The 24144-nt window shown below is 38.9% G+C and overlaps 1 protein-coding gene across 4 annotated transcripts in view; it reads right to left on the bottom strand.

Moving 5' to 3' along the window:
* sidt2 (SID1 transmembrane family, member 2) overlaps nucleotides 1-14770 on the bottom strand; it is a 59788-nt gene extending 45018 nt beyond the window's left edge. For all 4 annotated transcript variants that reach the window (XR_013933210.1, XR_013933211.1, XR_013933212.1 and 1 more), the window contains exons 1-3: nucleotides 14081-14770; nucleotides 9995-10304; nucleotides 7898-8019 (exon numbers count right to left, since the gene is read on the bottom strand). Coding sequence is in view for 1 of the 4 variants with exons in the window: in XM_080428991.1 (XP_080285117.1) it covers nucleotides 7898-8019; nucleotides 9995-10288 (416 nt within the window). In the remaining 3 variants the exon portion in view is untranslated. The remainder of the gene's footprint in view (nucleotides 1-7897; nucleotides 8020-9994; nucleotides 10305-14080) is intronic.
* Between the last annotated feature and the right edge of the window lie 9374 nt (nucleotides 14771-24144).

Here is a 24144-nt window from a genome sequence, read left to right as displayed (position 1 = left end):
ACGTAACTCTTTGAGGGCTGGTCGATCTGTCGTGTGTGTATATAAACACGGCCAGACAAACGATTATAATGGATATAACAATTCTGTGACCGGTTGAAAAGGTTATAAAACACGAAAATCGCTGGCACTGGGTGAGTACATTATGAAAATACTCTGGCAGTCAAAGAGTTAACATAGCACTGAAGACATGGCTGCCCAGCCTTGACCTACTGTGTACAGTATCATGTAGAAACATGTCACTATCTGCCCACACAGCTTCCTTACAGCTTGTCCTCTGGTTGTTATGGAGGTCTGAACAGTCTGATATGAATGGTTATGAATGGATGAGAGGAAACCATAGAAGTCAGAAACTGCTTCCATTTGGCTCTTTGACAAGGCCAACACGACACTCACTTGACCTCCACTTAATGTACTAGTTGTCTATTAGACCCTAAGTGTCCCTGGGCAAGGCACTTAAGCCCTAAGTGCAGCACACTGCGGGGTCATTTTAATGCAGAAACATCGCTTCCCCTCAGGGAAAAGTAAAACGTAAACAACAAGGATCTGACAGATCAAATTCATTAGAACGTTGGTTCTCAAAGTGGGGTCTGGGGACACCCAGGGTTCCTTGGGGGAGTTCCACAGGGTCCCCAGCAAAATGTGTTAACATAGCATCACAATAGGTTTAACCACTTTAACCTTTTATACTTTGGCTATTCAGAAATAGCAGATCTACAAGCTCATAGTGCGGCACCGAGTGCTGCGCTATGAGCTTGTAGATCTGCTATTTTTGAAAAATTGTGAACATTTGTGCAAATCTTTGAATATAATATTTTTTAAAGCGAACATTTGTAACTCAAATCTTTGCTTTTGGGGGGTCCCTGGAACAAAACATTTTGACATGGGGGTCCGCGACCAAATACATATAATTTTGGGGGTCCTTGACATGAAAAGGTTTGAGAACCACTGCATTAAAACACGCTGTTCAGGTTGTCTATCTGAAGAAACAAGAGTACAGCAAAGACAGGTTGTCTATCTGAAGAAACAAGAGTACAGCAAAGACAGGTTGTCTACCTGAAGAAACAAGAGTACAGCAAAGACAGGTTGTCTACCTGAAGAAACAAGAGTACAGCAAAGACAGGTTGTCTATCTGAAGAAACAAGAGTACAGCAAAGACAGGTTGTCTATCTGAAGAAACAAGAGTACAGCAAAGACAGGTTGTCTACCTGAAGAAACAAGAGTACAGCAAAGACAGGTTGTCTATCTGAAGAAACAAGAGTACAGCAAAGACAGGTTACCTAGGTAACCTCGTGCTTACCTTGCTTACTGTAAATCACTCTGGATTAAGAGCGTCTGCAAAATACCTACATTGTAAATTGCAAATTGAGGTTCAACTGCAAGTAGGCTATATCATGAACTGGCCTCACAGCATCGTAAGTGAGACAGTAGGAACTACAATAAAATGTAGTGTTGACCATTAAGATCAGGGATGAATATTAGTACCACGATTACACCTCTATTAGTGGAGTAGATTTTTTGAGCCTGACTATTTCAGAACAGCAAACAACCTGACATAACCCTAAGACCGGGGAAGCATCTGTCATTTTAGATTGTAACCACTTGAACCATTATCTTATACTCTGGCTATTCAAAAATAGCAGATCTACAAGCTCATGGCGCAAATCTTTGCTTCTGGGGGATTCTACAAATGTCTTCTAAATCCTAACACAGCGTTTTGAAAAAACTTATGTTGCTATAATCAGTGGTGCTCAAACCTTTTCATGTCAAGGGCCCCCAAAATGATATGTATTTGGCCGCGGACCCCCATCTCAAAATATTTAATTTATGCAAATGTTCTGCAAGTTCGCAATAGTTCAAAGATGAATTGGCCTTTTTGTTCCTTTTGCACAATGTGAAGAGTGCCTTGGAATGTTTGTTCTTCCTGTCATAGTGAGTGAAGTAGCTCATTTACAGGAGCACCGGTTCCTCACGTTGAAGAGTAAACTCCACTGTGGAAGTGGAAGTCAAAGGTCCACAGATAGAGATGACACACTGTTACTGTAGCCAGTGTTGCCAGATTTTGCGAGAGAAAAAGCAAGCAACCACATCTATGAAAACAAGACCAAAGTTACAAAAAGGGGTTCCTGCCCAAAATGGGTTAACAACACTAATATTGAATAGGGGTCCCACTCCCTTGGCACAAAAACATTTTCAGATGTCCTTGACATGAAAGTGTTTTGAGAAACACTGGTTGACACAACATTTAGAAACAAGCCCAAAATAAGCAACTACACTTTAGAAACAAGCCCAAATAAACAACTACACTTTACTTTAGAAACAAGCCCAAAAAATTAAATGCAACCCGCAACTACCAATATTTACAAACAACTTTACAGAAGATCAAGCCCATATTCGCTTATAATAGGCAGATATGGCAACACTGTTACTGTAGCCACCTGACCTGAGACTGTAAAAAGTCCAGAATGAGGATAGATAGCTCCACTGTTACACAAGCACACTTTACTTTACTTGACCTTAACACATTCAATCCGGGAACGCATACTGTGTGATTTTTGTTTTTTTTGCTATAACCATTATGTTATACTTTGGGCTATTCAAAAATAGCAGATCTACAAGCTCCGAGCGTGTAGATTTTTTTTTGAAAAATCGTGAAAATGTATGCAAATCTTTGAATATATGTGTTTTTTTTCTTCGCTACTTCTGGGGATTCAACAAATGTCTTCTAAATCTTCTTCTAAATAAAACATTTTCATGTCAAGGACCCCCAAAATTATATTCATTTGGCCGCGGACCCCCATATCAAAATATTTAGTTCCAGGGAACCCCCCTGGAGCAAAGATTTGAGTTACAAATGTTAGCGTAAAAAAATACATATTCAAAGATTTGCACAAATTTTCATGATTAAAAAAAAAAATAGCAGATCTACAAGCTCATAGCGCGGCACCGAGTGCCGCGCTATGAGCTTGTAGATCTGCTATTTTTTGACATGGCAACAGTGTTAGTGTAGCCACCTAACCTGAAACCTGTAGAAAGTCCAGTATGATGACAGATAGCTCACAAGCACAGTGTGGGAGATACCGCAGATGGCTGATAAACTGCTGAACTTCAAACTCATTAGGAAATCATGTTATCGTCCTGGTCGCGTGGAAACTAGGGCTGTTCCTCAGAAATGACATTTGAATATTGGTCTTAACTCATTCACTAAATGGCCCAAAAAGCCCAGACTGACAGCAATTTTCTTACCTTTTTAAGTAGTCACAGAATATTTATCTCCAGTATGATCGATTCCCTGATGGTTGCTAATTATGGAGGGTTTTACTGTGCTTCCGTGAAAAAAAAATGCGAAAATGTCATTGCGACCTCCCGTTCGCTTGTTATACGCCATTGAAAATAGCATGTTTCGCCAAAAATACATAGTAAAACACAGGAGCCGAGATTCCGAATATTTCCCAATTACTTTAACCAGGAAGTGAATGGAGCAGTAAATCTTCGGATCGCGTTATCTCCTGGTTCTTTTTTAGAGCTGTCAAAATACGTCATTGGTGGTGTGGGCACTCGATTTAGAGCTGTCAAAAGATGTCATTGGCAGAGAATTAGTTAAAAATGTGCTAATATTTGAATATATTCGATTATTTTTATTTATTTTTCTTTTCTTTTGACAGGGACAATACAAAAAACAATGTATCAAGTGCTCGGATCCAATAAAAAAATATATTGTGTTTGTTTTTATAACTCGATACAATGTTTTTTTGTATTGCCCCTGTCAAATAAACATTAAAAACATTAGCGCATATACATTTTTATATTCGAATATAAATGTTTTCCCCATATTGGAGGAATATTCGAATATCGAATATTAATTTACCAGCCCTAGTGGAAACTTCGTCCGAAACCATGTCCAAATTAAAACAGTTACTTTTGCCGATCTACAAGCTCACAACGTGTCACGATCGATACTTTTGTGTGAAACTTGTATGATAGGAAGTACTAGGACATTCATTTACAAAAATGCAGTTATGGAAATAATGGAGATACAAAGTTTCTGCCCTAGTGTGTTAAAAACACAAGCCATGTTACAGTATTAATAATAGGGCTGCAGGAAAAAATCGATTTTATTTTATTTTTTATATATATTTTTTTAGTATTTTTGTATAATGACATTTTTGAGAAGTGGCAAAGTTCTGGGCTGAATCGGGGAAAACCTAGTTTTTGAATCGAGAATCGTTTTGAATTAAAACTTTTTTTATTTTGAATCGGGAAAAAAAACGTTTTTGAATCGAGAATCATTTGTTTTGAAAAAAACAATCGTGACCCCAAGAATCGGAATGGAATGGAATCGTGAGATAGCAGACGATTCACAGCCCTAATTAATGGATTGATGTAACAGTGAATCATACTGTATCTGTGTTGGTCTTGTGTAATAATACGCCACAGACAACAACAGCTAATCATGAGCAATATAAAGTAAGTAAGTTATGAGGGTTCATTGCAGTTCATTCACATGCATGGACAGGGTCTGCTTTCTGTTCCTGGAATCACAAGCAGCGCTCTGTTTTCTATGCTCCACATCAGTGGTGTAAAGTAACTACAGTAAGTACATGTACTCAAGTACTTAAGTACAAATTTGAAGAATTCTTACTTTACCGGAGTATTTAAAAATTTCAATACTTTTACCTCTCAGAGGCAGTACTTTTTACTCCACTACGATTATTTGAAAACTTTAGTTACTAGTTACTTTGTAGATTTGGATTATTATTACAAAACATACATTAACCACTTTCAGCCCCTATATACATTTCGGCCATTTGAAAATAGCAGATCTACAAGCTGACAAATGAGCTTGTAGATCTGCTATTTTCTGAAGATTGTTTCACACATTTTGAACATGTGTGGACAATGAGTAGTTTTACTTTTGGTACTTTAAGTATACTTTAGTTCAGGGACACCCTGACACATTGCAGGGGCCGGGAATCGAACCGGGACCTTTCCTTTCCGCTTCCCAGGCTGGCTCTCTACCCATCCAGCTATGGCCTTTCGGTCGATTTTTAGATTTACTTCTATATTGTTGTTACTGTATACAAATGTCCTTTTTATATTGTGTTTCTTGCTCTTTTTCTTGCTCTATCTATGAGCTTGTAGATCTGCTATTTTTGAAAAACCATGAACATGTGTGCAAATCTTTGAATATAATATGTTTTTTAAAGCGAACAAAACTCAAATCTTTGTTTTTGGGGGTCCCTGGAACAACATATTTTGAGATGGGGTCCGCGACCAAATGCATATCATTTTGATTGGTCCTTGACATGAATAGGTGTTTCCTATTAACTTATTTTTTCCCTCTTCCTTTTTACTGAATTCAAATGTGCTTTTATAATGCTTATTGTATTGTGTAAAACACACTGAATTGCCTGGTTGTTGAAATGTGTCATACACATGAAGTGGCCTTGCCTCATCACCTTACAAGACCCTTTTCAGTGCAGCTGTGTTTACTCTGTGGCTTCAAGGCTGAGGTCATGTGACCTGAGGCAGGAAGGATGCGCACGCGCACACGCACACACACACACACACACACACACACACACACACACACACACACACACACACACACACACACACACACACACACACACTTATAGCATAGTACCGAGTGACAACTCAAGAGGTTTTAGGCAAATAAACAACTAGTTATTTAAGTGGAGGTTGTCAGGGAGCCAAATGGAATGAGTCTCTTCTCGTCCATTCATATCAGAACCTCCACAACAACCAGAGGACATTGAGTAAGCGGTCTGAGCAGATAGTGACATGTTTCTAGATGCTTGCTAGGTCAAGGCTGGCTGTCTTTAGCCTTTAGTGCATACATGGGCAACTGGCGGCCCGGGGGCCACATGCGGCCCACACCTTCACTTAATGCGGCCCGCAGGTTAATATCAGAATACTGATATATTATTAATTTCAGCTGTTTACAATTCCAAACATGCAAACATGACCCGCTTCAATTACTTCAGTCTATATTAGTAGCTTAAAGACTAGTATTACAATTCTATTGTATTTTTTATGTCCAATGTATTTGTACAGAACCTGGCGTCTGTGGAAGAAGTAAGCAACCAGCATCATCTCGTTCTGCATGAACGATAGCTCGTTCGCGACATTCAGTGCACGTTTGAGTATCATGAGACTCCACGATGAGTGTGGAAATATATAGTGGCCCTCTACATCATCAAAGTTGCATCACCCCTGCTTTAGTGTAACGTACACGTCATGACAGTCCCAAATCACATTGTTGGTCTATCCAGAATGGAATCAGAAGTCTGAACAGCGAGAAGAAAAACACATGGAAAGTGATTTTTGTGAGTGAGATTTGAACCACATTCACAGGTTGGTTTGAAATGTGATTCAGATCTGAACGGTTCCATCACTGAAGCCTGATTTATATTATTTTCAACAAGCGACACCGTCATACGGCAGAGACGCATTCTTTATGTCTGCCAGTGGTGGAAAAAGTACTAAAATGTTTTACTTAAGTAAAAGTATCAATACTGCAATGTAGAAATACTCGGTTACAAGTAAAAGTCCGGAATTCTACATTTATTGAGTAAAAGCACTTGTCCTGAGTAAGTATTGGCATCAAAACGTACTTAAAGTATCAACAGTAGAAAGTTCTTATTCTGCAGAATGTCCCAATTCACAGGTTTTCAAATAAAAATCTTTTGAAAATAGCCGATCTACAAGCTCACAATGCGTCAAATGGCTGAAATGTATATAGGGCTGAAGTGGTTAATGTGGGTTTTGAAATAATAATCAAAATATACAAAGTAACTAGTAACTAAAGTTTTCAAATAATTGTAGTGGAGTAAAAAGTACAATATTTGCCTCTGAGATCAAGTAAAAGTACTGAAAATTGGAAGTACGACAGTAAAGTAAAATACTGTAAATAAGTACAGTACTTGAGTAAATGTACTGAATGAAGGTGATTTTTTCTCACTGTATGTTTGGTGATGCCAGATTTCACCAGCCTTGTAGATCTCGTGCTGGGAAGGGGTTTGTCCACCCGGCAACGCCAGGTGTAAAAGAGCACTGAAGGTCTGACACCAGAGAACCCAAAACCAACCATACAAGGACCTTTTTGGTCTTGTTTATTCACCACCAGGTGAGAGCTACACTGTGGGTATAGTCCCTGCCGACATACTAGCGTCATGTCCAGGGGACGTGGTCGGACATCAAGCCGCCTCATGCTACAACTGTGGTGGGAAAAGTACTAAAATGTTTTACTTAAGTAAAAGTAGCAATACCACAATATGAAAATACTCTGTTACAAGTAAAAGGCCTGTGTTCAAAATGTTACTCGAGTAAAAGTACAAAAGTATTGGCATCAAAATGCACTTAAAGTACCAAAAGTGAAAGTACTAAAATGTTTGACAATAGCATAACTGGACACAGCACTGCTCAAGCAGCACGTGAATACATTATAGGGTAGGCTATGCTTTTATTGAACAATGCGGTCACAGACACATTTATTTTGTTGAGAGACAATGTTCAAAGGAACCGCTGCAGCATCAAAATAGCAACAAAATAGGAGTAGTCTACTACAGAATCAAGTTAGAACACGCAGTTATTTACAAGATTGTTTTCAAAGCAACGGTTCAACAATGTAATTGTTGCATTTTGAACCTATCCTCCTAATAGTTGGCTTGTAAATCTCTCGCATTGTCTCTTTTCCTGTTTCCATGTTTTTAAGCCTGTTAAAATAACATGAGAAATTTTGTTGCAAAGGAGTTGCGACTAGTTGCATTGGTGCAGTCTGGCCTAAACGGTTCGACACAGGATAAGTCTTCCTCAGGGTTTTACAAAAACAATAAATTCTATGTTAGGATGGTAAGAGTCGAGAGATAATACTCACAGGCCTCTGAGGATGAGAGGAACCTGGAAGGACAGCACGGCCTGCTTCTGTCTCACCACGAACAGGATGGGGCTCTCCAGGCCCTGAGAGAGCACGTCCACAGACACACGCACCCCCTCTGTCTGTGGACCAAACCAACCAGAGATACATGTACAAATATAAACAGGATGGGGCTCTCCATGCCCTGAGAGAGCACATCCACAGACACACCCACCCCCAGCAAATTTGACAGCAAATGTTGATTCAGTTTTAGTCATAGTCTTTTGAATCAAATTCCATCAAGTTTTTGTCATATTTTATCATCTGAAATGTCTTAGTTTTTGTCTAGTTTTCGTCGACTAAATATCCTAAGATTATAGTGGACTAAATCTGCAGTTGATTTAGTCGACTAAAATGTATTTTGCCGGGGACTTGATGGCGTTGTAATGGCCGATTTTGCACTTGGTTGCATGCTGAAAACAGCAGATCTACAAGCTAACAACGCGTCGCAGCGTGACGCGTTGTTAGCTTGTAGATCTGCTATTTTCAGAGCGCAACTAAACATAAAATGACTTGTCTTTTATTTCTACTGGATCTCTTCTCCACTAGTCCCTCACTAACATTTTAGTCTAGTTTTTATTTGTTGACAAAATTGTCAATATATTTAGTCTTTAGTCATCATAGCTTATTTTTGTATTTAGTTTTTATTTAGTTTTCGTTTGCCCTGAGATAGCACATCCACAGACACCCCCCTCTGCCTGGAAATCAAGCAGTCATAGAAATTATTATAATTATTTTCACACCTTTATTTTACCAGAGGTAGTCCCATCCCATTGAGACTCCAAATCTATTTTACAAGGGAGTCCTGGCCAAGACATCAGCTCAAAAAAAAACTTTCACATAAAAATAAACAGCCACATAACAATCTATTTAAAAACATAACAGTACAGATTAGTTCAATAACAGGACGTGTGCAGACAGTGGACAAATGTATCCTGTTTTTACAGTAATCCATACTGATAAGAGAGTCTAGTTTGATATGACTCTGTAGCTCACACCAAGATGAGGACGCAAACACATTAAAAGCAGTTTCACCAAAGACAATTATGTTGCACAAAACTTGACATTACTCTAAATTAGCCTGGTCTAATGCAGAGGTCTTCAGCAGGGGTTTGGGACCCCTAGGGGGTCCTCACAAAGGAGACTCTTTGTGTCTCCAAACGGAACCATATTTATAGTATTGGTTTCTTTTGACATGGTAACGGTCTTATTCATAGTTTTATTTTTTTTTAGGTATTAAAAAGGTCTTAACTGTACTTATACTGTATGTTGGTTTGTTTACTGTCGAGTGAGAAAAAAAAATTGCACATTAAAGGACGACTTCACCCATTTTCAATCTTCATATAATTGGTCATAAATTAATGTTCATGATAAAATGGTAAATAATCAAATCTACTCGGCCTGTGTCTCATAGGATGGCTGTGGAAACTTTAGAAACCCGCCTACCAGTGACATCATCGTTAGGCAGATTTTTTTTTTCCCAAACACATTTTCAAATGTTGTATTTAGATTCGTATCAACGCGAGAACGATGGCTTCCATTAAAGCATGCTAACTTTCCAGGAACAGAAAGTCGGCTGTTTCTACTAGCTTCGATTCCCAATCGATGATGTCACTGGTAGGCAGGTTTCTGAACTGTCCACAGCCTTCCTCTGAGACACTGACAGAGTGGACAAAAATGGTACCATATTATAAAGAGCATTAGTGAGGACCAATTATATTGAAGATAGGTTGAAAGTGGGTGAAGTCGTCCTTTAACCCATTAAGACCTGAGGCCGCTTCTAAAAAATTCAAAATCCTAACAATTTTTGGGAAAAAAATATAAAAAAATATTTTTCACGATTTTTCAAAAATAGCAGATCTGCAAGCTCGTAGCGCGGCACTCGGTGCCGCGCTATGAGCTTGTAGATCTGCTATTTTTGAATAGCCAGAGAAATCTAAAGTGACACAGATGCGTTCCAGGTCTTAATGGGTTAAGCTAATCATCTGGGGAGTGGGGACCCCCGAAAATAATTTGGGGGACCCCCAGTTTGGGAACCACTAGGATATGTGACTTTACTTTATTCCTGGAGACGGTGTGGTTGAAGGCGTAGATGGTCTGGTTGTCGTTGGTGACCGTGTCGTTGTACAAGACGTCGAACTCGGCGTCCTTCTGAACGACCTCCTTGGTCCCGGAGCCGCCGCCGATGAGACACGCCCACAGCAGCAGGGTTAGCGCAAAGACCCCGCCGGTTCGAGTCCCTCCCGTCCGTCCCCATCCCCCCCACCGCGGGACGGGGGAGATGATGCCGGTGGTGGTGGTGGGCTTCTTCTTGTGTCGAGACTTCCAGCAGCAGACCCTCCTCAAACCCATGTCTCTCACACCAGGGCTGTTAAAAACAGAATATTGAAAAAGGTGCCCGTTAATTTATTGGTTCTCAAAGTGGAGGTCCCCCCCCCCCCCCACCCCAGGGGTCCTTGGCTTGGGGGGATACCAGGGGGGTCCCCAACAAAATGTGTTAATGTCGCGTCACACTCGTTTTAACCACTTTATCCATACTGTATACCAACATTTTCGAGATTTTTCCAAAAAAGCAGATCTACAAGCACATAGCGCATCACTTTGTGCCGCGCTATGAGCTTGTAGATCTGCTTTTTTTAATCTCGAATTTTCTTTGCAAATAAAAAAGATAGGGGTCCGCAGCCAAATACATTGGCATCATTTTAGGATGCGTAAATGACGTCAGACTTCAGTGCTCTATGTTGTCATGTTGACATGCTTATTTATTGTTTGATTATTATGGTTTTCTCCCTGCTCTCCGTCTACCGTTTTTCATCCACTGTTTTAACCCATTAAGACCGGGAATGCATCTGTGTAAACCACGTTAACTTTTTTTTAATACTTTGGGCTATTCAAAATTGCAGATCTACAAGCTCATAGCGCGGCACTCGGTGCCGCGCTATGAGCTTGTAGATCTACAATTTTTTTTTAATCGTGAGAATTTGAGCAAATCTTTGAATATATGTATATTTTTAAACTCAAATCTTTCCTTCTGGGGGGGTCCCTGGAACAACATATTTTGAGATGGGGTTCTGCGGCCGAATACATATAATTTTGAGTGGTCCTTGACATGAAAACGTTGATTATAGCACTGATTATAGCAACATACTTAAAAAAAAAAAAATGTTAGGATTTAGAAGATATTTGTAGAATCCCCAGAGGCAAAGATTCGCTTTAAAAATATATATATATTCAAAGATTTGCACAAATGTTCACGATTTCCCCCCCAAAAAATATATACAAAAAATATATACAAGCTCATAGCGCGGCACAGAGTGCCGCGCTATGAGCTTGTATATCTGCTATTTTTTGAATAGCCAAAGAAATCTAAAAATGACACACAGATGCGTTCCCGGTCTTAATGGGTTAACCACCTGTAAACCAGTGATGTGACAATAAATCTGATTCTGATTCTGGAAAAAGTTAAAGCTATATAATATATAGAATTAGAGCTATAGAATATATTATATTCTAACAGTAATCACTGCTATAGAGCAGTGGTTTTCAGCCTTTTTTTTCTCCAAGGACCCCCCCAAGGAACCCTGAGGGTCCCTGGACCCCATTTACAGAGTGTTTGTTTAGTAACAGGGGTCTCCCCATTCTCTCATTTTCAGGCGGGTTGCCAATTTCATCCAAACAGGAGCGAGAACCCCCTTTATCAGCTTCAGTTTTACAGTGTTCCAGTTCTAATCGTTGTCTGCTCCTTTCTGTGTGTCATCACTTCCAATTAGTGCTGCACGATTAATCGAAAAAAGATCGTGATCTCGATTCAGACACCTATGCGATCTCGATTTTGAATTATGACGATTTTTTTTTCAATTAAAAAAAAATAAAAAAATATATATATATATATTTTTTTGCTTAATATTTTTATATTTACAAGAGAATTGTGTGAGAATCGTGTGAGAATCGTGATCTCAATTCTTATGGAGGAAAATCGTGATTCACATTTGAGCAAGAATCGTGCAGCCCTACTTCCAATTACACTTGGACTTTCACCCCCAAAATGACTTTTTTTTCTATAGATTAGTCACCCCATGGAGACTTGAATTCATGGATATTTCTTTGTTTTTGTCTCATTCCTAAGCCAATACATTGAACCGGCAGCGGTTCCGGTAGGAGACACAAAGAGTCTCCTTTGTGTCTCCTACCGGAACCACTGCCTACCGAAATGTTTGTTTTGGGGGTGAGCTATCCCTTTAATCTGTATCCTGTACGAGGAGGATCGGACTCTATCCTGATTGGATGAAATGGCTATCCCAATCCCTGACCTGAAAATGCCTTTTCTGTTTACTAAAGAGCTGGGAGAGAGACAGGGAGAGACTCCTGTTACTGAACAAACACTCTATACCACTGGTTCTCAAAGTGGGTGCTATTCAGAAATTGCTGATCTACAAGTCCAAAACTAAAAAGAAAAAATAATGATTATTTAGACAAATTTCTTATGGGAGTCCCTGGCACAAAATCATTTGCAGATGGGGGTCCGTGGTCAAATACATGGTGGGTCCTTTTTTTTTTAGAATTAAAATGTTATATGTTATGAACTGGTATCACAGTGAGACAATGGGACATTTTTGGGGGTCCTTGACATGAAAAGGTTTGAGACCCACTAGCCTGGCTACTGCTCTAATAGACCACCGAAGTCCTGACGTCACTCGTTCATCCCCAGGTTCGTAAAGTAATTTCCGTATGGAGAATAACATTGGGTCATCATAGAATCGTCTCATATAAGAATTGTGGTCCAAAAATAAACAAACTGTCTCAGCGATATTGTCAGGGAGGAGGTTCTGTATCGTTTATGATAGTCACTTATATTTGATACAGTCTGTTTCTGGCGAAAATTTAACTAATTCAACGGAAGTAACATTAGCGTTTTCTCACCGTCAGTTGATGCTTCATATCCATAAGAGTCAAACACAGTTCTTATTTGACGCGATATTAAATACGTCTATGGGATTCAGAATGGGGGTGGAAAACCGCGAACCAGGTAGACAAACAAAGGATGTGTAAATTACGTCAGACTTCGGTGCTCTATAGGGCATAGCAGTGGCGGCCATTTTATGGTTCCACTCAAAAAAAAAAATCATTTTTCCCATTTCCAAAAATATTTATATCAATTATTTTAAGCCTAGAATCATAAAACATTTAATGATGTGATTATTATTTTTTTTATTTTAAACAGCATAACAAAGGGTATTTATTAAATATAGCATATCATATAATTAAATAATCAAAAAATGTTTTTCACACAATAAAATGTTTTATGGTCATGATTCACCAGGATCCTGGATGGCTTGATTCTAGGCTTAAAATAATTGATATAAATATCTTTGGAAATCTCTTTGGGAAAAATGCATTGACTATTTTTGAGTGGAACCAGAAAATGGCCGCCACTGCTATGCCCTATAGCAATGATAATACTACTACCAGGAGAATATAGAGCTATTTAAAGAGTGTATTTATTGTAACAACACAATAAATAAATAATGACTTATCACAGCTTTATGTGAAGGTTGTTGTTTACTGATACATTATAAACCATTCAACAACAGCTGCTTGGCTGGGCCAGCAGGCAGGCAGGCAGACAGACAGGTGGGTATACAGACAGGTAGACAGACAGACAGACAGGTGGGTATACAGACAGACAGATAGACAGACAGACAGACAGTTAGGTAGACAGACAGGTGGGTATACATACAGGTAGACAGACAGACAGACAGGCAGATAGGTAGGTAGGTATGTGTAGAGCAGACAGGCAGTCAGACAGACAGACAGGTATACAGACAGACAGCCACAGCCTGTCTGTCTGTCTGTCAGGCACACACACACACACACACACACACACACACACACACACACACACACACACACACACACACACACACACACACACACACACACACAGACACGTAGACAGACAGACACACACACACACACACACACACACACACACACACACACACACACACACACACAGGCAGGCAGGTACACAGACAGACAGGTACACAGACAGACAGACACACAGGTAGACAGACAGATCAGACGTGCCACAACAACACAAGTATTGTTGTTATAACGTGGTAATAATAATGTATGAACACTGACCTGATGCAGATCCTGTGATCAGAGGGACAATAAAGTCAATCCTCCTTTCATAGCAGCAAACCACCGTCTGTGTGCGATGTGTCAATAAGTCTGCTCTGAAATAACCTATGAACACACATTTAATAATAATAATACCTACACTTGCCTCGACAGTAAAAACGTGTCACTTTGACCGTCAAGACATCCGTAAATAAGAGTTATTATCTGCAGTAAACAATGGACTGAATTCCTGTGTTGTTGTTCCTCTTCCTCTTCAGTGTGTTGTGTTGATCAGTGATCAGTCACCTCGCTTCACCAGGCTTTCCGCAGCACCTGTGGGAAGCCTGGTTCCTATTGTCAACCAACCAGTGTGATCCGGTCTAAAGCCCCGCCTACTGTATTCGGTTAATGACACCTACACAATACATGGTAGAAACGTTTCCGTATCCGGTGTAAGAACGCAGACCGGATCAGCAGCTTGCAGAGCAACTCGTTCCCTAGTCTAGAGTGATCGGTGGTGTAGTGTTGTTATGCTAGCAGGGTTAGCTGTTGTAGCCAGGAAGCTATAAACAACACACAGCAGGGAACGATATATCGGTGGACCCAACAGCGAACCGAACCGAACCGAATGGGGAACAGAGCTGTGGTGCCGATGCTTTGATGATAACGTGTTGGTCTTGTTGTGCGTTATTATTACTGCTGCAGCTCTCTAGCGCCCCCTCCCTCCCTCCTCGCTCAGACGGTAAACAAACGCAACGTCATGACGTCATACACTCATGCATGACGCGCTCCCCCAGCCTGACCCGGATGTTACGGTGAGATTGGTGACCTGCACGAAATATGTGACCAGTGGTACTGTTACGGTGAAGTTGGTGACCCACACGAAATATGTGACCAGTGGTACTGTTACGGTGAAATTGGTGACCCTACACGAAATATGTGACAATGTTGTGGACTTCACATAACAAGGCACATTGGGGCCTAAAATATACTTTTAGGTTTAACTTGTGGATTTCACAAAATAACAGTTTTACTAACTCTTGCACAATCTGTGGTTGCTAGTGTGTGAGCAACACAAATAAAACTATACTTATATGAAACCATACAAAACTATTTTAATCAATTGTTGTACTATTGTACAGTAGGTTCTTAGCTTTTTTGTAAATACATTTTCAGAAAAGAAAATGTATTGCGACTTCGCACCGCGTTGTAGATCTGCTATTTTCACAAGCCTACTTCTTAAATTATTTGTTTACTTATGTATGGAAATTATTCAATTGTTTTCATTTTATTTATTAAATACTTTTGAAGAATGTTGGAATTGTTTTTAATTTAATATAGTAATTTTAATGATTACTTTCGCTGATGATTTACTGTCGCTTATGTATTACATTTTGAGTAGACAAGAGGTGCCTCTGAATGACGTTGACATTTTTTAAAGGAGTATTTCACCCAAAAAATTACTTTAATGTTTTCTATCAATTACACACCCCATTCATGGAGATGAGACTCACAGAATCTCCTACTGAGTCTCCATACTGACCGATGACCCGGTCATCAAAATATTGGCTCAGGAATGCGACAAAAACTAAAAAATCTCCATGAATTCAAGGCTTCATCGGGTGTGTAATTGATAGAAAATAAGTAATTTTTGGGGCAAACTACTCCTTTAACAACCAAATATTCGCTTTATGGACGTTCTTTTCAGATGGGGGGCCCACAGCCAGAGACGTGTTCAATGTATGGGTAATGGGACCATGACATGAAAATCTAATAATAACCTTTATTTGTATAGCACTTTTAAAAAAACAGGTTTACAATGTGCGTCTCAGACATGAAAACAAACAAAGCAATTCAATGAAAGAAATAAAGACATAAAATGGACAATAAAAGAAAATGAAGAATGAAGAAAAAGAAGAGTGAAAGCCAAAGAAAATCTACTATCCATTCTTCCTATAAAGCCATTAAATAAAAGAGATTTTTTTAAAAAGGACACTGAGGTAGCATGTCTAAATTCCAATGGAAGTTTATTCCACAAAAGTTTTCAAATAATTGTAGTGGAGTAAAATATTTGCCTCTGAGATGTATAGTGGAGTAGAAGTAAAAGTACTCAATTACTCCAGTAAAGTAAAAAAATACCTCAAAATTGTACTTAAGTACAGTATTTGAGTAAATGTACTTTACAACACTGCCTATTGCCTTCTGTCACCAGCCTTGTCCTGCATGGGGACCTTGAGTAAACGTTTGTCTCCTGATCTAAGATGACAGGGATACAGCCATATTCCTGATTGGACAGATGGCTGTAATATTGTAATTGCTAGAAAAATGTAAGTCTGAATCGAGTAGAAGTAGAACTACCAGATTCCTTTGCCTCATGGGTGCACTGTAACTAGGGTTGCCAACTACCTATGATCTACCTACTGACTGTTTCCAAAAAAAATAAGGTAAGCCTGGAACAAGATGAAACTGTATATATTCTGTGCATTATATTATATTAACCACTTGAACCCCAGGCCAACAGACATACTCTGGGGGGAACATTAGCCAAAATTAGCCAATCTGCAAGCTCACAACACGTCGCGTTGTGACACGTTGTGAGCTGGTATCAGCTATTTTTGGCAAAGAGATTTGATACAAGTACAGTTCATATCAGTTTTTGGAATCAGTTTGTTCATTATAAACTGAAAATGTCTGAGAAGCAACACTGTATTTGATTTCAGGAGTGAAATCAAATACAAATGAGATTTCCGGAGGGGGGGGGGGGGGGGTACCAGGCTACTGTGTAACCACAGAGCTTGTATAGCTGCCATTTTTGGAAAATCTTAAAAACTAGCAAATCTTTGAATATATATATATTTTTTAAGCGAACATTTGTATCCTTGACATGAAAATTGTTCACGATTTTTCGCTCATAGCATGGCACTCCGTGCCGCACTATGAGCCTGTATATCTGCTATTTTTGAATAGCCAAAGAAAATGACACAGATGCTTTCTCGGTCTTAAAGGGATAGTTCACCCCCAATAATTTGATGACCGGCAGCGGTTCCGGTAGGAGACACAAAGAGTCTCCTTTGTGTCTCCTACCGGAACCACTGCTGGTCATCAAATTATTGGCTTAGGAATGTGACAAAAATAAAAAGATATCCATGAATTCAAGTCTCCATGGGGTGACTAATAGATAAAGAAAGAAAAAAACATTTTGGGGGTGAACTATCCCTTTAATGGGGCTAACACGGGTTTGATCCGCTCACATGGGATACAGCAGGAAACCAGTGAACGTGGTGTGTTTATCGCTGTTGTCCCAGACCCCGGTGTCTTCGGGCAGAGTCATGTAGACCGCGTCGCCCTCCTGTAGCTCCACCGCCAACGCGTTGGATATGAACACGTTGGTCTCGTCCATGCCCACGCTGTTCCACAGGATGCTGGCGCCGTTGTGGTACAGTCTGACGGCCACGCGCTCGTGGTCGCGGACGTCGAAAGCGGTGAACGTGAAGTAGTACAGTCCTCTGGCCGGAGCCGTGAACACTCCTGCAAAATCGAGAGCAGAACACAAACCCACGTTATTGTCATTACTAGTCCATACCCGGGCGACGCATCCGTGGGGGGATATGCGCACATGATCTGGCAACCCGGGAGCCATTCATCCCATAGCTCGCGGGGCCATGCCACAGCTGGGCAGCCGTAACCATGGCGACATTCTTTTTACATAAAAACGCGAATAAACAGCTGACTGTTGGGGGAAATCGGGCAGAACAATTTTGGGCTCACCACCACCCTATACTTACCTCACAGAGCTTTGTCAAATTATATGTAGGATTGCAGCGGTTCTCAAACAGTGGGTCGGGACCCATGTGTGGGTCGCGACCCACACAAGGAGTCTCCGGTAGGAGTCTCAAATGCAGGTCAATTGAGTGCCAGCCATTATTGTCTCAGGAATGCGACAAAAGCTAATATCCATGAATTCAAGGCTTCATGGAGTGTGTAATCAATATAAAATAAGTCATTATTGGGGTGAACTACTCCTTAAAAGACAAATATATCTCGCATGGCTTTTTCAGAGCAGTGTTGATTTTGACAGCAAATTTTGATTTAGTTTTAGTCATAGTCTTTTGAATCAAATTCCATTTAGTTTTAGTCATATTTTAGTCATCTGAAATGTTTCAGTTTGTGTCTAGTTTTAGTCGACTAAATATCATAAGATTATAGTCAACTAAATCTACAGTTGATTTAGTTTTTCTTTTTAGTTCGACTGGATCTCTTCTCCACTAGTCCCGGCCTCCCTGACATTTTAGTCTAGTTGACGAAATTGTCAATATATTTAGTCATCATAGCTTAGTTTTTATTTAGTTTTCGTCAGTTAAAAAAGGTAGTCGACGACCATTTTTCGTCATAGTTTTAGTCGACGAAGAGAAGTTTAATGCTTCAGAGAGGTGTGCACATTGATAGTGTGTGTAGAAGATGAGAAAGGGTCAGTATACAGTACCTGTATCTGGGTCGTAGGCCTGGCCGATGTTGGTCAGAACGTCTTTGAAAACCAGAGTGGTTTCATAGTCGAAGGGTCCCACTGGTCCCTGGTCTGTCAGTCCAGCAGAGAAAGCCACCTTTCTCTCTGTGAACACAGCAACCACAATATGAAACTCTTTATTTCACACAGTGGTGGAAAAAATACTCAAATGCTTTACTTAAGTAAAAGTATCAATACTGCAATACAGATATACTCAAGTAAAGGTCTGTTATTCAAAATTTACTTGAGTAAAAGTACAAAAGTATTGGCATCAAAATCTACTTAAAGTACCAAAAGTAAAAGTTTTCAAGATCTATTGAAAATAGCCGATCTACAAGCTCACAATGCGTCGCAAAGCGACGCATTGTGAGCTTGTAGATCGGCTATTTTCAAATGGCCGAAATAATATACAGGGCTGAAGTGGTTACTGTATGTTTAATAATAATCAAAATTTACAAAGTAACTAGTAACTAAAGTATTCAAATAATTATAGTGGAGTAAAAGTAGGCCTACAATATTTGCCTTTGAGATGTACAGTATAGTGGAGTAGAAGTAAAAGTACAGAAAATTGGAAATACTCCAGTAAAGTAAAAAAAAATACCTCAAAATTGTACTTAAGTAATGTACTTTACACCACTGGTTGGAGCTCAATTTCAATGACAAGGAGAACATTTAACTTTGAAGTAATTACTGGACTGTTCAACCATTTGTGTGGTTTTTTAAGAGTTCACCTGAAGTTTCCGTCTTCAGTGCCGTCACGTCTTTCTGTAAGTCTGTAAACACATTCATTGAAACCTTTACTTTCATGTAGTAAACATAAATAATAATAATAATAATAATAATAATAATAATAATAACAATAATAAACTTTATTTGCATAGCACCTTTCATGACATGAAATGCAGCTCAAAGTGCTTTACAGAGCAAGAATACAATTACAGTTACAACTAATTTAACAATAAAGCAAAAAAAGAAAAGCAAAAGCATGAAACAACATTAAAATAATAGCAAAAGGCAGTGAATCAGGCAATACAGTGAGGACATGGATAACAACACAGAGATTTAAAAATCAACCAAAAGCAGGAGTGAAGAAATAGGTCTTGAGCTGTGCTTTATCTATCCACAGTGGCTGCCTGTCAAGACAACATTAAAATAGCAAAAACGTCATGATAATTGATAAATGTATATTTTTCTTTCAAGACCGCAAGTCCAGTCTTACCGTTCCACCGTCGAACGTAGAGCGTGGTCAGTAGAATAAGCCGTTTGGGCATTTGCAAATAAGGCTCCATTTAAAAGTGAAATAAACAGGCTCTCCCAACGGTATAAAAGTCATTGCCAAGAAGCATTCTTACAACAGATTCTACCAAACACACGTTTCTTAACGTTTTGTTTCATGTCTATTAAAGTTTATGTGAGATGAATTCACCTGAGTTCTCTGTCTTCAAGGCCGAGACATCTTTCTGTAATGCTGCAAACACACATGAATTGAAACATTTGAATGAATTTAAATAATGTTTTTTATAGCAAATATAAACAGAGCAAGTCAACACGTCAACCAGAAAATGAAAACGATTGGATATTAACATAATGTTCTTCTTGGCAGAAACATCTATTAAAGGGTTAGTTCCTCCAAAAAAAAAGTAATTTTTCTATGGATTAGTCACCCCATGGAGACTTGAACTCATGGATATTTTTTTTGTTTTTGTTGCATTCCTAAACCAATAATTTGATGACCAGCGGACCGGTAGGAGACACAAAGAAGACTCTGTGTGTCTCCTGTACCGGAACCACTGCCGGTCATCAAGTTATTGGTTTAGGAACGCGGGGAAAAAAACTAAAAAATATCGATGAATTCAAGTCTCCATGGGGTGACTAATCCATTAAAGTGTGTGTTACCTGTATTCCATGTCTCCATTGTTTGGATCCTGAGGTTGGCCTTGTTCATCTCAAACTTCAACTCAAAGAGCTGAGTCCAGAGGTCTGAGGTGTTGCCGGTTTCTCCATCTGACTGGATGTGGGTGACGGTTGCTCCCTGAACAGCTGTCCTAGACAAACACAACAACACCAGCAGCAGCAGCAGAGTAAGAGCAGCGACCTTCATCCTCAAACCTCACCTGCTCTTGTGGTCGACGTGAACGTACTAGCAGACAGGATGGTTCAGCTTTATATAGCTCAGCACTAGGTCACAAACACTCCATTTTGCAGTGGTGGAAAAAAGTACTCCAAGTGTTTAGCCTACTTAAGTAAAAGTATCAATACTGCAATGCAGAAATACTCTCTGTTACAAGTAAAAGTCCAGAATTCAAAATGTACTTGAGTTAAAAGTACAAAAGCATTGGCATCAAAATATACTTAAAATACCAAAAGTAAAAGTACTTATTGTGCAGAATGTTCCATTTCACAAGCTCAAAATGTTTTAAAAATCATTTGAAAATAGCAGATGCAAGCTGTAAAGTACAATGTTTGCCTCTGAGATGTAGTGGGGTAGAAGTAAAAGTACTGAAAAAATGGAAATACTGTCTCCAGTAAGTAAAAGTTCCTCAAAATTGTACTTAAGTAGGCCTACAGTACTTGAGTAAATGTACTTAGTTACTTTACACCACTGCCTCTATCAGTGTTTGTGGGAAAGCCTGCTGCTGTGCGTTCCTACGAAAGCCTTCGGTAAACATTTTTATCAGAAATCTTTAGAACAGTTGGAGGTTTTTGTCATGTATGTCATGACATAACCCATTTGTGTTTGACTTGACTTGACTTTTACTCGATGTCCTCCGAAGGGCAGATATCACAAAACTGTGTCATCTGTAGATCTTTGTAGTCATTCGTCATTCTCATTGGCTTTTTTGCACCTGTCCTATAATATTTAAATGAATATTTCACTTTAAAACATTTTTTTTTGTCCTTTTATCATCTACTCAGGCTTTTGTGAGCACCCCGGACAGTTTTTAAGTTGCTTGATTCAGTATTTAGATATTTGATGTTCATTTTATTAGACACGCCCCCTTCATATACAAACCCATTGTTAGACTGGAAAATAATCCTGTGTGGGAATGGGTGAATGTAATGCACAATTTATGTAAAGCGCTTTGGATAAAAGCGCTATTTAAATGCACCATTTACCATTAATTTTACCATTTTGAAAATAACATCTGTATTTTCAAATAGTCTAAAATAAAGTATAAAATAGGGTTTAATTGGTTGATGTATGTTTTGTAATACTAATCTAAATCTATAACTAGTAACTTAAGTCTTCAAATAACTGTAGTGGGGTAAAAATATAAGTACAATATCAGTTACATATTATTACACAAGTACACAAGTATAAACAATCGAAAAATAAAAATTCTCAGATAAAATAAAAGTGTCTCAAAATTGCACCACTGGATATAAAGAACATCTGCTAGTCATCAGGGTTTCAATGAATGTTCATGTATTGATGGGTTAGTAAGGTAAGGATATTAACAGATTTGTACAGAGACAATACGTGTTGATTTAGATAATTTTATTTGATTGGAATAACATTGTAACTGTAACACACAATGCACAAGCAGCAGATACATTGTATTAAGTGTTTGTAGTGAAACACTAATCTTTTAAAGAAAACAACAAAATTAATGGTCACTTCGTCACCAACTGGGAAAAACAATGAAGAGACCAAAGCAATGAGAGAGAAAGAGAAATAAGCAGTACTGGACAAAGTACTTAAATACAGTACTCAAGTAAAAGTACTTACTGTCCTCCACTGGAAGTAAGAGAAAGAAAGACAGACATTCATTGTCCATGATATATGATTCATTATTAATATTGTATACATTTTACAGGCTGTTCTGCTCACATGGGAATAGGGCTGTAAATTATTTCCGTAACCATCATTCTATAAATAACTTTTTTGACTTATCAAGCTCCTTTCACATGGGCCTGTTATAGCGCCACCAGGAGGCCGATTTGTACACAATTTTACTCCTACAGATTTTATGCAAACGTCATGAAAATCGGTACAGTATCTCTATAGTCATAGTCAGTAATCAACACAGATCTGTCAGATTTCCCATATTCCATCCTCATTGGCTAAGGTTGGCTTCCAAAGTTTGCAGGATTGGTCCGTTTTGAACAAAATACCTCAAATCATGAACGCAGCTTGCGATTTCCGTGAAATTTCACACGCACGTTCCCACTAGGCCGAGGAAGAAATACCACCCTTTTCACATTGGCCTGTTATAGCGCCACCGCACACCCCTAGTACATATATATATATGTCTATATATGTGGCATATATGTGGACATATATAAGCTATATATAAGACATATATTTCTTATATATCCACATATATGCACATATATGAACCTGAATATGGCATATATGCAGCATATATGCAGCATATATTGGCATATATGTTCATATATTTAAAATAACACCATAGCACCACCATTAGCCTTTTCATGTCATGCACCCCCTAGAGGGCGCTCCACAGTTTGGGAATCCCTGGTCTAATTAATGCCCTACCTTGTTGTAGAGCAGTGTCATGCAAAAGTTGCTAAAAGAGCAATCGCAATGTGTTGTGAGTTCTTGGTCTGATAATTGTGTCCATAAACTTGTTTAAGTGTCTGTGGGTTTAATAAATATTGAACCAATAAAAAGTATTAAGAAGAGCTTTTGACTAAATAATAACTACATTGGATCCATTGGAACACAGCAGTGCTGATTTCGTCGACTAAAACTATGACGAAAAATGTTCGTCGACTACCTTTTTTCACTGACAAAAACAAAATAAAAACTGAGCTACGATGACTAAAGATAAGACTAAATATATATTGACAATTTCGTCAACAAATAAAAACTAGACTAAAATGTTAGTGAGGGACGAGTGGAGAAGAGATCCAGTAGAACTAAAAGACAAGTCATTTCAAGCTTGTAGATCGGCTATTTTCAGCATGCAACCAAGTGTAAAATCAGTAATTATGACTTCATCAAGGCACCGCAAACATATATTTTGTCTACTGAATCAACTGTAGATTTAGTCGACTATAATCGACTAAAACTAGACAGTAAAACATTTCAGATGATACAATTTGACTAAAACTGAATCAAAATTTGGATTCAACTACATTGGATCCATTGGAACACAGGTTATTATATTAATAATACATAATAACTACATTGGATCCATTGGAACACAGGTTCTGTTTTACATTTCCTGAAATGTAACAGTTTTGGACATACAAGGTTTCCATCTACAGTGACTCTATGTTTATGTAAGGTACCACTGATTACCAACACACATCAACACAATGACAAACAAATAAACAAACAAATAAATCTACACATACAGTAATTATCCAAACATGACAAACCTAATATATGCAAAACCATATGATTTAGAGACAAATATATCTCACATGGCTTCTTCACAGAACTGTATGCAACTGGTTGAGGTGAGGCCATGCATATGGAAAGCCGCCTTATAAGGCGGCTTTCCATATGCATGGCCTCACCCTACCCCACACCACACCGTCCACTTGTGCCTCGGTTTCCACTACAATGAAGTGGGTAGAGTGGTGTGTAAGTGGTACTAAACTGGTGCCT

Source organism: Gymnoscopelus braueri (genome assembly GCF_963280865.1).
Source record: "Gymnoscopelus braueri genome assembly, chromosome: 5".
NCBI classification, from domain to species: domain Eukaryota; kingdom Metazoa; phylum Chordata; class Actinopteri; order Myctophiformes; family Myctophidae; genus Gymnoscopelus; species Gymnoscopelus braueri.
The sequence above is the reverse complement of the archived record's forward strand: the minus strand, read 5'-3'. Positions and strand labels throughout refer to the sequence as shown.